This window comes from Dreissena polymorpha, chromosome 9 (genome assembly GCF_020536995.1).
Source record: "Dreissena polymorpha isolate Duluth1 chromosome 9, UMN_Dpol_1.0, whole genome shotgun sequence".
In the NCBI taxonomy this organism is placed as follows: Eukaryota; Metazoa; Mollusca; class Bivalvia; order Myida; family Dreissenidae; genus Dreissena; species Dreissena polymorpha.
The window spans coordinates 57,970,134-57,991,585 of NC_068363.1; the positions used below are offsets into that span (position 1 = coordinate 57,970,134).

General features: G+C 35.0%; 2 protein-coding genes across 3 annotated transcripts in view; one reads left to right on the forward strand and one right to left on the reverse strand.

The window, feature by feature from the left end:
• Positions 1-3,860: 3,860 nt before the first annotated feature.
• Positions 3,861-8,775, reverse strand: LOC127845806 (trafficking protein particle complex subunit 2-like protein). Its single transcript, XM_052376962.1, has 5 exons — positions 8,641-8,775; positions 6,370-6,542; positions 5,631-5,718; positions 4,917-4,996; positions 3,861-4,136 (listed from the first exon to the last, which is right to left on the reverse strand). Exons 1-5 carry the CDS (start codon positions 8,671-8,673, stop codon positions 4,097-4,099), a joined length of 414 nt encoding a protein of 137 aa, XP_052232922.1. The 5' UTR covers positions 8,674-8,775; the 3' UTR covers positions 3,861-4,096.
• The window catches only part of LOC127845783 (FACT complex subunit SPT16-like), a 46,143-nt gene continuing 33,420 nt past the window's right edge, over positions 8,730-21,452 (forward strand). For both annotated transcript variants that reach the window (XM_052376921.1, XM_052376922.1), the window contains exons 1-7: positions 8,730-8,897; positions 10,509-10,607; positions 13,862-14,026; positions 14,594-14,653; positions 15,532-15,624; positions 18,660-18,806; positions 20,631-20,785. In XM_052376921.1, coding sequence (XP_052232881.1) covers positions 8,829-8,897; positions 10,509-10,607; positions 13,862-14,026; positions 14,594-14,653; positions 15,532-15,624; positions 18,660-18,806; positions 20,631-20,785 — 788 coding nt within the window. In that variant the 5' untranslated portion in view covers positions 8,730-8,828. The remainder of the gene's footprint in view (positions 8,898-10,508; positions 10,608-13,861; positions 14,027-14,593; positions 14,654-15,531; positions 15,625-18,659; positions 18,807-20,630; positions 20,786-21,452) is intronic.

Here is a 21,452-nt window from a genome sequence, read left to right on the forward strand (position 1 = left end):
ATTCATTTTCCTGTCCATCAATTTGACAATAACCCAAAATGACATCTAATTCTTCCTACATAGATCTGGTACTTGAATTGTTGTCTTTGAACTATTATACCTTTTTTAAACAAATCAGTCTGTTGAGGCAGAAAAATAAACATGTTGGTGCAAAAATTCATGTAACAATGAACTGTAAGTGTTGATTGTAGATATCTGTACCCTTTTTGCCATATGTAAGTACATGTTCTAAGGAAATGTATTTTGTATTGCAAATTCATTGAACTAATTTATATTGAATTCATTTAAATCTATGTGTTATTGTATATTTTATTTAATTATTTATTGATGGAATGCATTAACTATCCTTCAAACATGTTTGTAACTCACAGTGCTTGTATAAGCTTTAAAATATTGTTATTTAACATAGACAATTAACTATTTTTGATGTAGTTTGTCTACTGTAGACTTTTTAAGTCTACATCTTTAATGATCTCTTGTCCATTTATAAGTCCTGTATAACATGATCTTCTGTTTTATTGAGTATGCTATTGCTGTATCTAAACTTGTTGGCTCTTCAATAAAGTACTAATATTTGTGTTGTTAATAATTACCATACCAGGGAATAAATATTCATGCCATTGTTCAATAATTTTAAGGTAAAACATTTTTCAAAATCATTAATCATACGTTTCATTCATTCATCATTAAAAATCATTAACAATTCATTCATCATATTGTATGTCATGAACAATTAATTCATTATTCAATTGTATCATATTATTTTTATGCATTTTAATTGTTGACGTTTTAGATGCCTTGTAAATATGGTCATTTATCACACTTTTGCGTTTAGGTTTCGAAAAATGCTCATAACTTCTATGTCGCTTCAGATGTAACCTTCATAGTTGGTATGCATGTGTATATGGACAAGGCCTTTCCATACGCAAACAAATTCGACCCCTTTGACCTTTACCTTGAACTTAGGGTCCGCGTTAGGTTTTGAAATCTGCGATGGAGACAGCTCTTGTTCAAAGACTTGCACTGTCTAGAAATCTCTGTCAAAAGTTTATAAAATTGCTGCAACATATCCATTTTTAAGGGTGCAACCTAAAATCTTCCATTGTTGGTCTGCATTGTGACATGATTGATGTCAAATATTTTTGTATTTTATTATCACTCAATGATACTGTTGACAAATGGATTGGGTATTCTCAAAGTACAGATGTGTTGATCATTTATGAATGAATTCTTTCACTGTTATACCTGCATTTGTTGTATGTGTTCATCTTGAGTGAAATGCGTGTATTGCATGCCTGCATGGAAGTATGTTAAATGTTGGGTAAGTATGTTGGAGACTGAGGTTATTGTTTACCATACAGGAACACAATATTGTTAGCACGTGTTTAACAAAATGCTGTAAGATTTTATTTAAAGGGTTGTTTTAAAATTATTAAAAAATCATGATTAAATAAAATGTTCTATTTACGTTTTTTAGCCAAGTTTATTTACTATTTGTATTTGCAAGAGTTGTGGTTATTGTACTTTCTCAGTTGGATAGATTGTACTCTGTGTAAAAAATACTTAAGAAATTTCAAGGTTTTAAAGTTTATAGCTCATTCACGCATTTCCAAAATTTGAATGGTTGGTTAGTATGCCCCCAGTATCTACAGATCGGCTAGTCCATTCATTTTCCTGTCCATCAATTTGACAATAACCCAAAATGACATCTAATTCTTCCTACATAGATCTGGTACTTGAATTGTTGTCTTTGAACTTTTACAACAAACCCACATCTCCTGAACTCATTTTTGACATTGACCTACTTTTGGACTAATCCAGAAGGTCTAAATTTCTTGCTTAACCTAAATGATGCTATTGTCTAACATCAATGTACCGCATGCTACAAAGGTTTGATTTTCAGATGGATGTTTTCTAACAATGTAAACACACCCACATCATCTGACAGTATTTGACCTTTAAATTGACCTACTCTTGGACTTGATCAAAATGGACTGACAAATCAATAATGGCCAGGCACTCTGAACTTTTGATACTGCTACATTTTGATGCTTGTATAGGCCTGATCTACCTCCATCTATGATTCTTTTATTGGGCGCACCATCTGCAACAAACACAAGTTTACATTGAATAATGGTTGGTTCCAAATGACGCACTGTTAATTACTTTCATCTGTGCAGTTATTTTGAAATTCTTTTATACAAGATGATCAAGCTTGAGCTGTATTTTGCCCACAAAGTGGTTGGGAGACATAGAATAGATTGTTGGTGGGTTAATCAGTTGATGACATATTTATGTCTGGCCCATTATTTTGAGATCAATAGTGGCAAATCATGTCGCACACAAGAACAAGCTCTTTTGCACAAAGACAAGGTTACACAAAGATTTCAAAGGTCACATGTTTGGAACTTTTTATTGAAAGAGAATGTATTTCAATTTGATACATATTTTCACCATGTTTAGACCATCCTTAGCAAGCATTGAGTTGAGCCAGTTTAAGGTCTGGATGCTCAAGGGCATACTTTTTAAAAAGTTACAATCGGTTTGTGTGTCAACTTTTTCTTTGAAATACTTAAGAGTTTTGCAGCATTTGACAAAACTTCACATGAATAATCGTTGAATGGTCTTCTATTTAAATAGTTTTAATGGTTCCGGTCCATTTACTTATTAGGTAAGGGAAATGGCAATTGCAACTTCAACACTCTCAGAAACAGCATGGCCTAGAGGTTTAATAGTTAGTATGAGGTTTGTTTTCTTTACCTTACACAGTTTGTTCAAATTATTTTTCTATGGTCAAAACTTGTCTCATCCTCGGGGTCACCAATTTCACATAGACTAAAGAAGGTATACCTTAAAAAAATCACTCAGAAACTGCAAAGCCCAATGCTTTCATATTCAGTATGTAGCATAATCTATAGGTGTTCTACAACATTTTTTAAAACTATGCCCTCTGGAGTCAACAGTGAAGATGATGGGGAGGGGGGGGGGGCTGTTTTGGACTTAAATAAGGAAAATCTTTTAAAATCGTGTGAAACTGCGTAGTCTATAGCCATTATACTTGTCATATGGTATCACATGGAGATCCTCTACTTGGCTTGTTCATATTATGCCCCTGGAGCCAGAACTGCCTCTGCCCCAGGAATCACCAATTTTAGAAAGACTTATATGTGATATATGTTAAAAATTCTTGGTTTGACACTGAAAATCCAAAGGCCCTCATATTTTATATGTGGCATCATCTGAGGTCAAATTTTGCCCCTAGGGTCAAAACGGGCCCTGTCCCGGTTGTCACCTGGTTTACAATTATACTGACTTATATAGGGAAAACCTTAAAAATTATCTGAAATAGCCCATTTCTTTCATACTTGGTGTGTGTTATCCTAGAGGTTCTCTACAGAGTTTGTTCAATTAATGCCCCTGTAGTCAAAATTGACATTGCCCACTGATTTATAGAGAAAACCATTGGTAATCTAGCTGTCTGAAACCGCAAAGCCAATTGCTTCCATATTCAGAACTTAGTATTATCTAGAGTTTTTTTTACAAAGTTTTGTTCAAATAATGCCATTTGAGGCATAATGGTATGATGCTGGTTGCATATAGTCATTTTCACTTGAAATAAAACTAGATTTATATTGTCTTATTGCCTTAGTTGAAGGGCAAATAAAATGTTAATAAAACAGTTTATTTTGTTCCTTGTTTGTTGAATTGTATCATTGAAAATAAAGGAATCATTGGGTATTATTAAAACGAAAGAATCATTGGGTTATTTGGGTATCATTTGAAATTAAGGAATAATTTGTCAAGCAATTACAATATTTTACTTCAAACCTATGTTAAAGTAAAAGTAAAAAAACACTTAATAAATTAATTTTATGTATTGCACTTTATCCTTACAATGTAATACATATAAATACATTATTATTTGAAAGTTTGAAGACTAAAACAAATAAAAAACGTAAACATATGGCATTCAGTTCTGATAATGTCACATTTGTCCAAATATGGAATATTCTTCATTCTTTAGACACAAGTATCAAACACTTTTTAAGACTACAATTACACACTTTCTCAAACGTATATTGTGTCATCCCATTATTCACTGCTGCATCATTGATATCACTGTTTCGCTAAAAGACCTGAAACAAAGCAACACAATTATGTTTTTTGTTTCATAAATCTACAGACCTACTCATTATCACAAATGATTTCAGATTTCAAACTTATGTGAACAAGTATGACTCAATAAGAAACCTTGTTACATTTGAGTTCAAAGCTTCAAAAAGAATCATTATATTTTCTATCATTCAGGGAAGCAAATCAAATTTATTATAAATTTTAATGCTTTCAGAACTGTTTGTCTAGTGTCCTATATTTCAAATTAAGTCAGGCATTAAAAAAAGGTGGCAAATGCTGCCTAAGAAATTAGAAATATGACCAAGGAAGGATTTTTATAGTTTTACTTGAAGCCAAGAAAATGCTACCAAGGTGTCTTTATGAAACAGACAATCTGAGAAAGCACCAATACAAATAAACCAAATGAATGCAGGTCTTCATGGCTTGTGGTAATTTTGATTCCTTTAAAAATGGAATAATTGAGCCGCCTTCTAGGAAAAATGGGCTTAACGCATGTACGTTAAGTGTTGTGTTATATTTGCCTGTGCAGTCTGCAATGCTAATCAGGGACGACACTTTTCACTTTTGTGGAATTTATTGTGTGTATGAAGTCTCATCTAAACTAAAATCCTTTTTAAGTGGAAAGTGGTGTCCCTTATTAGCCTTATGGACTGCACAGGTTAATTTGGGACGACACTACACACAAATGCATTAACCCAAGTTTTTATGCAAGAACAAGACCAAATTATTGCATATAACCAGGAAAGTGCACCATCATTTCAATCTATTGTCAGAACACATACTTTGATGAAACCGACTCTCCTGGAATGTAGAATGGATTACACAGCATATCCACATAGCCTTGGTGAAGCTTCCTGAACATCTGTGAACACAACAGAGAAACATCTGGATCACAGGATGAAATAAACTAAGTCAATACATAACTCGACACAGATAATAGACTTATTAGCTTTAATTGGAACCATAAATGATGGGAGAACAGAAAAAGATCAAGCTGCATAAATATAACAAAGTTAATGTTGTCCAAGACAAATCCCACATCACTAACATCTCCCACATGGACTGGACAAGTTGTCAAAGGTTAACTTTAATCACCCTAAAGAATCGTTCAATAGTGACATGTTCATCATTTATAGGGTAAGATCAAATATTAATATTGGTTTATTGTCATATACACCAAATGTTGGGTTTCCAGTTCTAGTCACCCTTCAACATATCTCAGCCCCCTACCACCTCCTCCAACAGCACAAGTCCACACCAAAATTGAATACCGGTATATCTCAGCAAAAAGGTATGCCCAAAACTGAAGGGGCAGAAGCCATTATAAAAATTATTTGAATTTTATGTGTGTCTCAAATAAGTAACTTAGGGAGGAAAGCTGGGGCACCATGTGACCTGCAATAATGCAGCCTCAGATACAGAAGGACCTCATAAACTACTAAATTCATACCCATGAACACACACAATTAATGTGGCATGTGAATAACAGTACTTACACTTCGTATTTCTGTATCTCTTAATGTTGTATTTGATGATTCCACTACTATAACAAATTTTATTTTTGTATTAGTAACATAGCCATATCTGAAAACCATTTAAGGAATCACATAACAGATACTGTATAATTTTTATGAAACTGATTCAATTCAGTTAATGATGCTTACCATAAAGAAGTGTACACACAAACTGTTTTTCTCTAAAATTCAATTTTAACAGCTGTGTATGTGTGTGATAAATTACTAGAAAAATGTTGACAAATGTTATCCACATGACTTCCAATTATTGCAACTAGACTATCAGCAGATAATATGATTGTAATCGGTCATGTAAATATTTGGTCTACAATGGAGAATTAGAACATCTACGGTATAAAAAGCTCATGAGAATCCGCTCAATGAGGCCTCTGGATTAGGCTCCATCATAGGCTTAGTCTTTAGTGTTCCCTTCCCTGAGGGAAAATATTAAAAATATACAATAGTAGACAACACAAACAGACTGAATAACAGAAGTTCAATAAAAGCCATGTTCTCATAAATTAGAATTATTCAATTAGCCAACAAGCCAATGCAGTCCACACAGGCTAATAGGAGAAGAAAGTTTTCACTTTTACGTAATTTTGTTCTAAGAAAGTCTTTTCCAACCAAAAATACAGTTTAGGCAGGAGTTGTCTTCCCTGATAAGCCTGTGCAGACTGCATTAAGACCAGTTTTCCCAGACCACTTATCATAAGGATACACTTTGTAGTCTTCTGTGGGATATAGAAGGCCAAGGTAGAGCTCTCGCTGATCATTGGCATTCTTGCCTGCAGAATTGATCTTTTCTTCAATGACATCCAATGAAGAGTGAACAGTGTAGTAAAACTTCAACTCATTGTCAGCTGTGGATGCTTTGATGTACAGTGGATAATTCTAAAATATAAAATAATAACAAGAATGTAAACTAGTCCAAAAATACACTCATTTAAATGCCTGGGATACATTGAGTTTGGTAATGAAAACTATTTGAGTTACAGACCAGATTCGTTTCATTTGGACAATGAGGATTATTCCAAGACAGTCATGGTTATTCAGATATGCTTCAGGTGTTCTGGCTGGTTAAGTGGTTAAACAACATGGTTTAGTTTAAGGGGTGTTGCTGCAGTTTTGCTGATTTTTTTCCATCTAATAACTTTTGCTAAAAATTAATATTCAAGTACTACATACAAATACTATATGAAAAATGAAATAAAAACATTGGGTCACCGGCCTTGTTTTGATTTTATTCACCATTTTATAACATGCATTTTTTCATTAAAACTGAAAAATCTCTTATTGCATAAAAATGATTAATAACCTATGAAATTGGCAACATATTGATATTATATAAGCTAATATATATATTATACAATTTAATTAAACCACAAACTACCAAAAAATGGAGAACACAAGTTAAGTTTTAAGAAATTTTAATTTTTATAATTTTTATGTCACCCAAAATAACGTCATTTTTTTACTATTTTAACACAAAAATGGAAGTTAAAAAAGTTCTATCTTATAACTTTTTGCGAAACTGCTCAAATGTGTTCATCTACGTATTGTTATCATAAAACAAAAATAAAAAAGGGGGGTCACCGCACTTTTAACAGAGATTTTTTTGTTTAACTATCCCTACCGTCTATGTCAAATTTCCTAAAATACAGCAATAAGGCGAAACCCAAGTACCGGTACATAGACTGTTATACATAAACAGTATTCATTGTTTACAATCTTAATTGGGATCACAACGGCTTACTAAAACACAACACTAATACAATATTTAATCACAAACATAAGACCATACAGTATCAAACTCGACCTTAATCATCCATTACAGGAACTTGTTGACAGATTTCGGCATGTTTTGGAGTTTGTGATTAAATGCTTTAAATTGATTAATGTAAACAACAGGACTAAAGAGCTCCAGGAAAAAAACAATAGTGAAATAAAAGAAAGAAAAAAAAGAATTAAAAAAAGTTAACCGCACCTGGGATCGAACAACTGAGTACCTATTATGAACCTACTCGGTCATAAATGTGTGATGATTCTGATAACAAAACTATTGGGTTGTGATAATAGCATCGGTGTTGCCATAAATATATCCTCGGTTAAATAAACTGCCGCAACACCCCTTAAACCTATTTAGTTTATTACTACTTATTTGAAACCCTCTTGAGTCTGATTTCTAGGATTAGAATCAGGACTTGATGACTATGGGGGTGTTCTAAAGAACACAGCAGGGATTGACCCCGTGACCTCAGGCAGACACCATATCCACTACGCCACTGGATAATTTCTCAAACTTGGTAGAGATAATATTCTCAAAATTATGTTCACAAAGTTTGAAGATAATATTAAACTTTTTCAGGTACTGAGAAGACCAGATGAATTTGGCTATTTTATATCATTCAAGTGCCATTTACCAGAAGTGCTTCAGGCCATCTGGCTGTTAATCAATTTTCAGCCCAAATTTATATTGAGCCCACAAACGCATATCACTAAGTTTTATGAATGTTCCAAGCTATTTGTGTTTAAGAGCGGAAATTGTTTTCATTGATGCTGCTAGTTATAGATGTTTGCATTATACATCCCTCTTTTAACCAGCACATAAAAGTGGGGTTGTATTTCTGTAAATGACAAAAAATACAAACTGTCAAACTTTAATTTCATTAATATTGTCTGTTTTATTGATATGACAAGAAAATATTAATATTGAATTGCATGTTGAAAGACTATTTAGAAGTATCAGACAAGCTTGACATGCGCAGAGATTTACTGTTTTTCTAATAGAGAAACTCTGATAGTGTAAAGTTTATCCGAATAATTTTTTCGAAAATCACTCCAATACATACATTTGACGAAAAACTAATTTAAGTAAAAATATGAGGCAAAATGTACACGGCTAAAGCTCTATCAACTAGTATTTAGCTTTTAAAAACAGTAACATGAAAATATGCAATACATATAACAGCATATTATACATATTTCATACCTCCTTCGCAATCACTGCAACACAAACAGCCATTTTAAGTTTCACAAATAACCACCAATCAGAAACTTATTTAAATTGGAAAAACCCAAATATATCGCTTGCTCGTGACTTTCCGGCGCGTTCCGAACGCTTTCGGTACCAAAAAGTCTCGCGCCATTTTGTGGCATGAGCTAAGAAGATCACTAAAAATGGCAAATATACACATCGACAAAGATGCCTTTGTTCGTCGACTAAAATCATTGTATTCTACATGGAACGTAAGTCATCTTTAACTCAGAAATCTTGTGTTTCAAATTGTCAGCATATTCAAAGAAATTATGTAAACAATTTGGTTGCCAAATTTGTTTTTGACGATTTCATTATTTTCATTGTCACATTTTGTTTCAAATTATGTTGCCATTTTTCTTGTTAGTAATGTCCGCTTTGTACATTCTTTCTTTAAGATGTTTAGGTTGCTTTTAACACTGATGAGAAAGATTATACAGTTACTACTTCCAATGATTCTAGTTGCACAGTATTCGGATATTACTTTCTGGACGTTTCACAGTTCACATGTATCGACTTCGTAATCGGAATAAATAAATTTCATAATTAAAGTTTCAGGGGTTTCGCTGGCAATCGCCATAGTCCCAACTTGCTACAAATGTTTAGAAGTGGCTTTTTTTTCAAAATTGCGAATTTCATAACTGACATTATAATTGTAGTCCGTACTGATCTTGATAGCAACAAATCTCGTCTGGTACATTACTGGAGCATATTAGGTCATCAGATTGCATGCAAACAAGCCTAAGGTTCAATGATTGTTATCAGATCGCCAAATTTCCCTCTATTCCAGATGTGAGTGACATCCTATGAAAGACTAGCTTTAAAGTAACCTGTAAACTGTTTGACATTCATGACGCAAAGTCAATTGATAATAATATTGTTTTGTATGTAAACCATCATTTTCAATAACTAATTTTCATATATATGCTTTTTCACTTGGACTGTAATGTTAATGTGTCTTGTAACAATCTCAGATAAAATGTGATGTCGTATTCTCATTTTTATGCCCCCAAGGGCAGCATATAGTTTTTAGCTCGACTGTTTTCGGAGAAAACCCGAGATATTGTCATAGCCAGCTCTTCGTGTCTTTCTGCTCGGCCTTGCCAAAACCATAACATTGACTCTAAAATCAAAGTGCTTCCACCTACAACTTTGAAACTAAATATGTAGCTGCACCTTGATGAGTTCTACTGGCCGCACACATTTTTGGGTCACAAGGTCAAAGTTCAAGGTCACTGTGACCTCTAAAAAAATCTTACAAGCTTTCATTTTTTAGCTCAACTATTTTTTGAAACCGGAGGAGACTTATGGTTTGCGCTCTGTGTGTCAGTCAGTCAGTCTGTCACACTTTTCTGGATCCTGCGATAACTTTAAAAATTCTTAATATTTTTTCATGAAACTTGGAACATGGATAGATGGCAATATGAACATTATGCAGGTCATTTCATTTTGTTCCTACGTCAAAAAATCTGGTTGCTATGGCAACAAAGAAAGAAATATTCTGACAATGGTGGAATTTCTGACAATGGTGGAGCCGGTAGGGGACTTTTAGTGCTTGGCAATAGTCTTGTTTCCATTTATTTTCAACTTTTCAGAAACCATCTCAAAGTGACTCAAAGTCTCTTGATACTGATATTGTTTGTTTGGTTATATGAAGGAACATACCATCATTTTCAATTACTCATTTTCATATACATGCTTTTTCAATTAGACTGTATGTCAATGTGTCTTGTAACAATCTCATATAAAATTATATGTCTTATTCTCATTTTTTGTACATACTGTTGTGTTTGTTTTTATTTCATTTACTTTCAACTTTTCAGAAACCATCTGATGATGATGCCTTGGCGAAAGCTGACGTGATAATCGTGGCAAATGGCCAAGATGAGGAGGTTGTCTACTCCAAAACTACATCCATACAGGTACCACTTCATAGGGCAGGTCTTGAACTTTCCACTTTGCCAAACAAATTGGAAAATGAAGATGGAGATCTGAAAAGTATATAAGTTTCAAATACTTGACCATCTGTCTGGGGGCTTTTTCAAGGTTAGCAAATATTAATACCAAAGCTCCTGCCACACCAAAAAAGCATAAACAAGTTACCAAACAAACAAAATTCTATACACAAAGTAATTTCATGTGCACAAACATTTCCAAATGTATTTTTAGTCCACAAGTCCCATCCTGTGGCCTTGGATATCTTGCAGGACCTGACTTAAATTCATAGGACCGAAACATCAATCTTCAAACATTTGTTTAAATACATTTTGGAAGTTAAGTATTATGTTCTTTAGCGACAACTCAGTTGCTCCATTATTACTTAGTGATGATTGTTTTCCTAAGCCGAAAAGTTGTACCGTTAGGTTTTTTTTGTGTTAATTCAAGCCAGCAATTGTCTTTGTCTTTATTACCAGTTCTGACCGGTGGTGATGCACACTGCGTATCAATTTTTCAGTTCAATAGCACTATGAAGTATTGGCCCATAGTCTACAGCTAAACGAGTTTATTATCTAGAATGTCATGGAACTGGAAAAAATGTTCTTTTTCGCCTAAAAATTATTTTAATCGCCACATTTGCAAATTTTCCGCTATTAGAGAATCTAGCAAAAAGCGGAAGCCCTCAATCAAGCAACTTACTCATATATATCGCAGGGGTTTCAATTGTCCGGATTATTCCAGAAATCTGGATTTGAGCTGTCCAGGGTTGATTTGTAGATCAATGTTAATCAGTTTAAGGGGTTGAGAGTAGGGGAAAATTTGTTTGAGTGTGTGATCATGTAAGAATGAATATTGTTATATCTCCCTCAGCATTCCAGAAATTTTATTTATAACGTTTTTGCTAGGTATCTGGTTTTAGTGTTTTATCCAGGCCGTTTTAGCGTGCGCCGCTTTTTTGGAGCGCCTCGCTGCCCCTTTCAAAGCAAATCAGCGCCACGCTGCCCTTTTCAAAGGCCACCGCCCTGTTTTCCGCCGTGCGCGACCTCATTGATAACATCTTAATTGCCTCTTAACCAAGCTTCTTAGCCGACTTTTATCAGCGAAGATTCGCGCGGTTGTGAATACGTCATGCGTGAATAACCATGTGTCAATATCAATCGATAATTTCAGTGGCTTTGTAACACCTATCAGTCCGGATACAATCGTGCACAGTAACATAGGAGACTTGATGAAAACCTCGATGTTATTCACGTGAAAATTGTGCATTTCATGCATAATTCAGTTATATCAAAACATTTATTTTTACGCGTAATTAAATTTAAAAAAAAACACCAGTTGTATCTGTAAAATATTGATTTGATTTCTATTTAATGCATAACAGTTTTAAGTTAATAAAAATTAATTTAAAACAGGGCTTGCACTAAGCGGCGTACGGCTGTATATTACGCCTGATAATTGTTTCCATACGCCGATTACAAAACCCCATGACGTCCACTGTACTTCCTGAAAATTGGCCATACGCCGAAAATAGCAACCCGTGACATATTAAAGCTGTCGATTAAAATAACGCTCCGCCTCCTATCCAATACAATTGGCGCAAGCTCATATTAAAGCTGTCAATTAAAATAACGCTCCGCCTCCTATCCAATACAATTGGCGCAGGCTCACAGTAGATGTGTGTTGATGAATTGTAGCAGACGACAATCTTAACACGTTTGCTGCTCACGGTTAGGCAGACCGCGCTAAATTGGAGCACGTGCTTGTTTATTGTCAGGATGTTTTGATTACAATAACGTGTGAATGTCGGCAAAGAAGTTGATACCCCGTCTTGGACCCTGTTTGGCCAAAAGTTGTTAATTGTTGTAACAGTAGTAGGCCTGCACCATTGGTTCGATTAAGAACATTATGACCTGTTTGTAACTTGTCAAAATATGTTAATTGGCAAACATAGATATGAATTTTACAAAAATATTGAACTTGTACCACTTATCATTCGTGTTTAGAATGTCGCAAAGTACGCTTTCCGATTTTGGCATTCCACTTTCGACGAAACGTAAATTAGAAATTGATGCAAATTGCTTTGTAAGCAAAACAAGTTTATATCGGAGACCAATTAACGTGTATTGAATTAATTGACAATGAACAAAAGACAGTATGGCGCCGTTCCTAGTTACACTTTTTGCGAAATAAAATGTACACAATACAACACGTGGTCATGAAAACAATGACATTACGCAGAACTTTCTGACTATTCAACAAAGTGTTAGTGTTTGTGAATCTCCATTTAAGATGCATATAAAGGACTTAATTGTGCAATGTGTGTAACGTTTTAAATATAAGTAATAGTTTAAGAGGGTAACTCATTTAACAGTATTCTAAGACTTCTTTGAAAAGCTATAGTTAGTATAGATATATATCCTAAGGTGTTTAATCTTGTTTTTTGTTACTACATGAAAATATAAAACACATAATAAAATATACATTCTGGATTTTGTTGGTTTAATTATTCAACAATAAATCTTAAAACTATACATACAATGTTTGTGTGTAACAAAGCTTGTTATTAAGTCACTATACAGATATATGTACCACGCCCTTTTTCCTTCCTGTATAAAACACTAGGTTTTCATTTTCTGATTTTAAACGATAAGCACATTTTTAGCGAGGCTGTTTTCGGAGAAAACCCGAGGTATTGTCATAGCCTGCTCGCCGTCCGCCGGCGTCGTGCTAAAACCTTTACATTGCCTCTAAAATCAAAGTGCTTCCACCTACAACTTTGAAACTTCATATGTAGATGAACCTTGATGAGTTCTACACGCCACACCATTTTGGGTCACTAGGTCAAAGGTCAAGGGCAGTGTGACCTAAAAATTTCTGACAAGCTTTCGCAGCGGAGCAATATGGAGATTATGCACATCATTTCATTTTGTTCCTACGTCAAGAATTTTGGTTGCTATGGCAACAAATAGAATAAAAATATTGCTGAAAAGGATGGATACTGCGATGACTTTACAAGTTCTTCATATTTTTTCATGAAACTTAAAACATGGAAAGATGGCAATATGCAGATTATGCGTGTCATTTCATTTTGTTCCTATGTCAAGAATTCTCGTTTCTACGGCAATAAATAGACCAGAAATATTGCTGACAATGGTGGAGTTTCACTGGTAGGGGACTTATATTGCTTGACAATAGTCTTGTTTATTTCTGACCTGGTTGTTTGGTTTATTTCTTTCAGTCGTGGTTGTTTGGCTATGAGCTGGCAGACACACTGATGGTTTTGTGTGAGAAGTACCTGTACATGCTGGCCAGTAAGAAGAAGATAGACTTCCTCAAGCAAGTAGATGGCGGCAAGGAGAACGAGGGAGGCCTTCCTAGCATAAGACTCCTTGTCAGGGATAAGGTGGGACAGCCGTTTGTTTAGGACCAAAATATGAGTTAATGTTATTTTTTTACTATTTTTAAATGGCTGCATGAGGGGTCTTTCCTATTTTCTTCGGGACAAAAAGGGCATGAAAACTGTTTGGGAAAATTTGCACATGATATAACGATAGTGTTATGACATTTCTAGAGTAGAAATTTATTTAGCGAAAAAACTATGAATGTATAAAAATTGTCTAAGAGGATGTAGTCTGTTTGTGCTACAGCTTAGGTATTTTAAAAAAGCACTGAAGGTAGAATCTGAATGTTTCACCCATAGTGAAATTTATTTAGCTGGGGATGTCATTCATTGAATCAATGTGCTTGTTACGAACAAGAATATGTACCCATGATATGTCAACTCAAGCTTTGAAGAACAAGTTTCTGTTCAGATTCTTTCTCTACAAATTCTGCTCCAATCATATGTTCTTTGTCCAGCAGAACATAAGGTTTAGTTGTATTCTTTAATAAAAATGCTGATTATGTGGGTTATAACGGCGTACATGATGAATGTTGTAATTGTAAATATATATGTTGTTGTTGTTTTCAGGCTGATAAGGACAAAGCCAACTTCACAAAAATCCTGGAAGCAATAAAAAAGAGCAAAAAGGTAAGTATATATGGTTTGAAAAAACATATTTACAGTGTTTTCTTTCACCATTTTTGGAATGGGGCCAGGTTCCTTTGGATTGGGAAAATTCACGGTGTTTTGACTAAAATTGGGAAATTAGTGTTGTTTTGCTAACAAATGCTTCAAAATTGAGGAAACAAGTTTGTCCAGTATTATATTTACTTAGGTTGTTCTTACATGGATGGAAGATAAACAAAATATTTAAATCTAAAAAATAAAAACAAATAAAATTATTATTTTTTGTTTGAAACCTTCCATTGGGAATTTGTAGCTCCCATTTGGGAAAAATGTAAACTTTTTTCCATTGGGAATGGTTACCGGACCCGATTTTGAATGAAAAAACACTGATTTATCATTAAATGTGCAACTGGGTTGATTTTTACAGGACATTAGGTTTTGTTAAATGGGAAATACTACCTTACCTTCCCAATAAGCACTGGACGAATTTTTCAATTATAACCATTATTGTAAACTTAAAACAAGTTAACAATTAAGTTGTGAATAATTAATGTCAGAAGTGTCTTATTGGCTGTATTTTTATTTTTAATAAACATCATGCCTTGTATGCTTGAATTTGCAAGTGAAATTGAAGACAATTTTTAAAGATCTCAATAATTATTGAGCTTTTTCGCTTTTGGGAATTTTAAATCAGATCTCAAAACTCCTGCACCATTTATAGTGAAAATAAGTTTGCTGAGAGAAAACACTTCTTTCAGTAAAAGGTACACTTTGCTTGTAACATTTTCAGGGTTTGTAGAAAAAATATAACAATTTATGCATATTTATTTGGGCATACCGTACTTGGTTGAACAACTTGTTGTTATACTAGTTCCGGATTCTATATGTGTTGTGTTCAGGGGAAGATGCTGGGGGAGTTCCAGAAGGACAAGTTCCCGGGAGAGTTCATGGACGCATGGCGGAGTGCTCTCAAGGGAGGAAACTTTGAGAAGGTATTCATAAGTTATGGTGGAATCTGATATCTCAAAAGTATCTGACAGATGCTGTTTATAGCTAAGCTCAACAAATGCTCACTCCGGCTGAACATTTTCTTGAGCCAAATTTTCGTCAAAACAAAGTAATTATTTTTATGCCCCCCTTCGAAGAAGAGGGGGTATATTGCTTTGCTCATGTCGGTCGGTAGGTCGGTCGGTCGGTGGGTCCGTCCACCAGGTGGTTTCCGGATGATAACTCAAGAACGCTTGGGGCTAGGATCATGAAACTTCATAGGTACATTGATCATGACTCGCAGATGACCCCTATTGATTTTGAGGTCACTAGGTCAAAGGTCAAGGTCACAGGAGAAGGTCACAGTTACTGGAAATAGGCATTTTAAGGATTTAGCATGGTTCAAACAAGGGAAACAACTACCGTTTATGCATGTCCTTTTTATTACAGCATTTGCCTCCCTTTAATTCATTTAAAATCTCATTTTACAGCAGAGATTCCAAATCTGACCTGTAAATGAGCCCAATATTTACTGCCAGTGCTAGGTTACCTTTTCCCATTTGATCATTCTTAAGTATTGGTATTGTAATGCTGCTGCTACTGCTACTTCTACTTCTACTACTACTACTACTACTACTACTACTACTACTACTACTACTACTACTTCTACTACTACTACTACTACTACTACTACTACTACTACTACTACTGGGGGTATATTGCTTTGCTCAAGTCGGTCGGTCGGTCCGTCCACCAGGTGGTTTCCAGATGATAACTCAAGAACGCTTGGGGCTAGGATCATGAAACTTCATAGGTACATTGATCATGACTCGCAGATGACTCCTATTGATTTTGAGGTCAAAGGTCAAGGTCACAGGAGGTCACAGTTACTGGAAATAGGCATTTTAAGGATTTAGCATAGTTCAAACAAGGGAAACAACTACCGTTTATGCATGTCCTTTTTATTACAGCATTTGCCTCCCTTTAATTCATTTAAAATCTCATTTTAAAGCAGAGATTCCAAATCTGACCTGTAAATGAGCCCCATATTTACTGCCAGTGCTAGGTTACCTTTTCCCATTTGATCATTCTTAAGTATTGGTATTGTAATGCTGCTGCTACTGCTACTTTTACTTCTACTTCTACTACTACTACTACTACTACTACTAGTACTACTACTACTACTACTACTACTACTTCTACTTCTACTACTTCTACTCCTCCTCCTCCTTCTCCTCCTCCTCCTCCTCCTCCTCCTCCTCCACCGCCACCACCACCACCACCACAAAAAACTTATTCACACAATGGCTGCTACTACAACTTATAGCCCATATAGGGGGGCATGCATGTTTTACAAACAGCCCTTGTTATTATGGTGGTTTAATGAGGTTTTATGAAGAAATAGCTGTAGCCAAATAAAATTCTTGAGCCAAATTTGCTAATTTGTAGCCAATAGCTAATTAAGCAAATGGCAGCGCAAACCCTGGTCATGTGATATTTTTGCATGACGTGGGTCATATTCACTCTGCATTGACCTTTATTCATGAATATATAAAAATACACTTGTATGATGAATATATTAGTGTATAAGATAGCCATGGCATAGAGGATATAATGTCCGCCTAACAACTGGGAGGTCAATAGTTCAATCACCACTGCGTGGTCATCTTTAGATCTTCCTTAAAGACATCAATTACTGGTTCTACCCAGAGTCAAGAGAGTTTCAATAAGCCATAGGCTGTTGATGCAATCAAGCTTAAATAAAAAGGTTAAAACATAAACATGTTTTTAGTTTCCATACGTTAAATAAGTAAAATCTATTTAAGTATACCAGTATTTTTTCTTCAAATGCTGGGCCGTTATTGCCCCATTCTTAATGAAAAACATAATTATAGCTTTCACAAATGAGACCTGAAAATTCCCAACTGAAGGTTTTAAAAAAACTAACAAAGAAATTATTTTTACATAAATCAACATTTAGCTATGCTCTATTGGTTTAACCCTAGTAAATTTAATAATGTAAACACGTTTATTCTCAATTTTACAATACTTGTAAGCAATAAACAATACTGATTTCCCAAGTTTAGTCAAACCAACACAATTTTTCCCAATCGGAAGGGACTTTGCCTAAAATGGTACACAAAATGTGAACCTCACTAAGGATACTTTTATTGCCTTATTACACTCTTGCAACATGTTCACGAATAAAATCTTATGAAAATGAAGGAACAATTCAAGCGAAAAATAATGCTTATCAAGTTATGGAGTTTACAGTGCCAGGTCAATGTTGTAGAGCTGCATGTATTCAACTGGTCTGGACAGTATTTGTTAGTGATAAAATTGCTTGCACAAGCAGCATTGACCAAATTAAGATCTTATGTTGCTATCCCAGTTTACACATTGCAGGTAATTTTCCCCTACCGGTTTCACCGGAGGGGACTTATGATGGTTTTCGCTCTGTGTCTGTCTGTCACACTTTTCTGGATCCTGCAATAACTTTAAACGTTCTTCATATTTTTTTATGAAACTTGAAACATGGATAGAGGGTAATATGGACATTATGCACGTCATTTCATTTTGTTCCTACGTCAAAAATTCTGGTTGCTATGTCAACAAATTGACTAGAAATACTGCTGAAAATGGTAGTTTTCTGGATCCTGCGATAACTTTAAAAAGTTCTTCATATTTTTTCATGAAACTTTAAACATGGATAGATGGCAATATGGACATTATGCACGTCATTTCATTTTGTTCCTACGTCAAAAATTCTGGTTGCTATGGAAACAAATATAAAATAATAATCTGGCAATGGTGGAATTTCTGACAATGGTGGAGCCGGTAGGGGACATATATTGCCGACACTTTAAGCTTCTTTATTATTTTCGTTCAAAGAATGTCTCTTTTTAGCAAAAATCCATTTTACAATGGAAAGTGTTGTCCCTAATTAGCCGGTGCGGACTGCACAGGCTAATCTTGGACGACACTACACACATGAATTAAGCCCCGTTTTTACAGAGCTCATATCATATCCCTTGTGCAGGTTGACGTGAGCTCCTCCCTGGCTGTTATCATGGCCCCCAAAGAGGAATCAGAATTGAGGCTGATCCAGAAGGCGTGTTCTGCCACGTGTGATGTATTCTCTAAATACCTCAAGGAACAAATCATGGAGGTCATAGATGCAGATAAGGTATATGTTGGAAACTTTATGTTTGAATAAATGATAAGTTTTTTGTTCTATAAAATACATGCAAGTTAAATATAATGATAAACTCTGACAATGTTAAACACTTGTACAAATTAAGCAAAAATGCTCAATGCTGGCAATGTTCAACACTTGTAAGTGTCCACTCTGACATTTTCTTAGCTTAGGCCAAAAAAAAAAATAGTCTTGGTTCAGAGAACCCGACCGACCCTATTTTTTGCACCCAACCCTAACGATTTTTTGGTCCATGGAAAAAAATCTGATGGCGAAAATGCTAAAATCTCGTAAAATTTCATTGAAAACAGCCACCATTTAAACCTGGATTGGTTTTCTATATTTTTCTCTTTGTTTCAATGAAATAGTTCGCAATTTGAACAGTGAACAAAAACCGGTCTGCACCTGTATACGAGACATCGCTTGACCTTATTGTTATTGAAGTGCGCATGCTAGCTGGCCAATCAACATTGAGCTCGCTTACACATGAAATAACGTTGTTGAATGAAATGTAAAAATGGGTGGAGCTATGGAGTAATATTCGGTAATTCATGCGCAGACACTGTGCACTTTGAATACACAGTTAATATTGTCGTCTGCAAACAAAATAGCGACCGGTCGCAAATGTCGTATTATTAAAGATTAAAAATGAAAAGAAGCGTGACAATAATTTAATTATTTCCAAGCTGTCTATTGATCTGAATTTAAAAGTGATAATTAAATAATTAGTTCTATGTCGATAATGTTACAACTTTCTGTCAATTTCCGATCAAATGAAAAGATGATAATTAATTAATTTGTTTGTTTTACTCGCACACTATGCTAACTGACAGCAGCGTATTTTAATCAAATGAAAATGTGAAAAACACGCGCGGTTTAATTGTAATTAAAGTTTCGTATTTTTAACACATAGGAAGAGTCATTCATCTAGTCTACTATAAAAATGGAAGTAACCACTTTGTCTCTACAGTCGCTAACATGGCGTCTTTAACCTTAAAGCGTCGTTGGACGAAAAAGAGTCATAAAAAAATAAATTAAAACACAAAACACTAGAGCATTCCAAGAGTCATGGAAACTTGACAACAATTGGCTTCGCTTTGATAATGAATCAAAATCAATGTAATGTGATGCCCTTAGCCTGTACAAACCAATAGCAACATTCAAATGTATGTACACTGCTCACTTCCTGTGCGATGCGCTCAAACCCATTGCCATTTTATAAAAAATGTACCAGAAGAAAGACTTGTGCTATTCTGAGGTTACCCTCCTTTTGACAGCCACTATTCAGACTCTTGAGCACCTGTCGGAGACTAGGTCAGGTCTCATGATGAAAAAAATTCTGAAGGTCACACCCCAAACACCAGAGACTGATAAAGATGGCTTGTTCACTTTTGAATATGAAGGTCACACTATCACAGACAGACAAACAAAAAATGGTTGGCTCAAAGAAATTTTGGGCCAGCGCTAGCCCTGAAGAAGTGCATAAAGAGCTAGGAATATTGAATAATATACAACGACTAAATACCACATGTGCAATGTTAATCATTTGGTCAGTGTTTAAACAATCATGGGTGCATTAACTGACCCTTTTTCACCCTGAAATCAGTCGACTGGTACCAAGACAATTTTTTTATTTGGCCTTAGCCCTTATTACTAGTTGACTTCAACATTTCAAAAAATAATCTCTCTGGTATGGGGTTAAAAATATGATTCAATAGTTTTCAAGTTTTATTAGACAAACATAAAAATATTTCGTAAAGAAGCTCAAACTACCAATATTTACAAAAATTGATTAAAGCCCTGAAATGTTTTCAGAAAGTGAAGCATTCCAAGCTTGCAGACGGTGTTGAGCAGGCCTTGAAAAACAAGAAGTTCCTGCCGGCCGGTATAGACGTGTCACAGCTGGACATGTGTTACCCCGCAATCATACAGAGTGGAGGCAAATACAGCCTCAAGTTCTCGACTGTCAGGTACTGAGGGGTTTGTTGGAAACAAATTACATTTCTGAAAATATGAACCAGGCTCTGAGAAAACCTGGCTTAATGCATGTGTTTAATCGTCGTTCCAGATTAGCCTGTGCAGTCTGCAAAGTCTAATCAGGGACAACACTTTCCGCATAAACTGGATTTTTGCTAGAATTCTCTAAAAGAAAATTTACTATAAATGTGGTAAGTATCATCTTTGATTAGCCTGTGGAGAGGCAAAGGCTAATCTGGGACAGCCCTTAACGCACATTCAGTAAGCCTTTTTTTCCAAATCAAGGCTCAGATGCTGATTAATCTCACGCTGCAAAGCAGTACCCTTGATGAGAATTGCCTCACATACCAGTACCCTTGATGAGAATTGCCTCACATATTAATAGCATTGAGATAAATTGCAGAACAGATGAGTACATTCAGTACCCTTGATGTGATTTGCCTCACATATTAAGAGCATTGAGATAAATTGCAGAACAGATGAGTACATTATGCTTGCTCAAGGTCAGGGTCGTACTTTAAGGTAAAATGTTTGAGCTTCAATATATGTCTATTTCCTTTGAAGAAATGTTAATGAAACGGGACTTACATGCAAAGCCTCCAATTTAGTGTCCGCTACATATCTCCGATATCCTTACAGAGTTGTCATGAAACTTGGTCA

Excerpts from the sequence above, each read along its gene's own strand:
- LOC127845806 (XM_052376962.1), bottom strand. The coding sequence starts at position 8,673 with ATGGCTGTTTGTGTTGCAGTGATTGCGAAGGAG. Across the intron at positions 6,543-8,640 it reads TTGCAGTGATTGCGAAGGAG|AATTATCCACTGTACATCAA; the intron begins GTATGAAATATG and ends TTTATATTTTAG. Across the intron at positions 4,997-5,630 it reads GAGATACAGAAATACGAAGT|ATGTTCAGGAAGCTTCACCA; the intron begins GTAAGTACTGTT and ends TTGTGTTCACAG.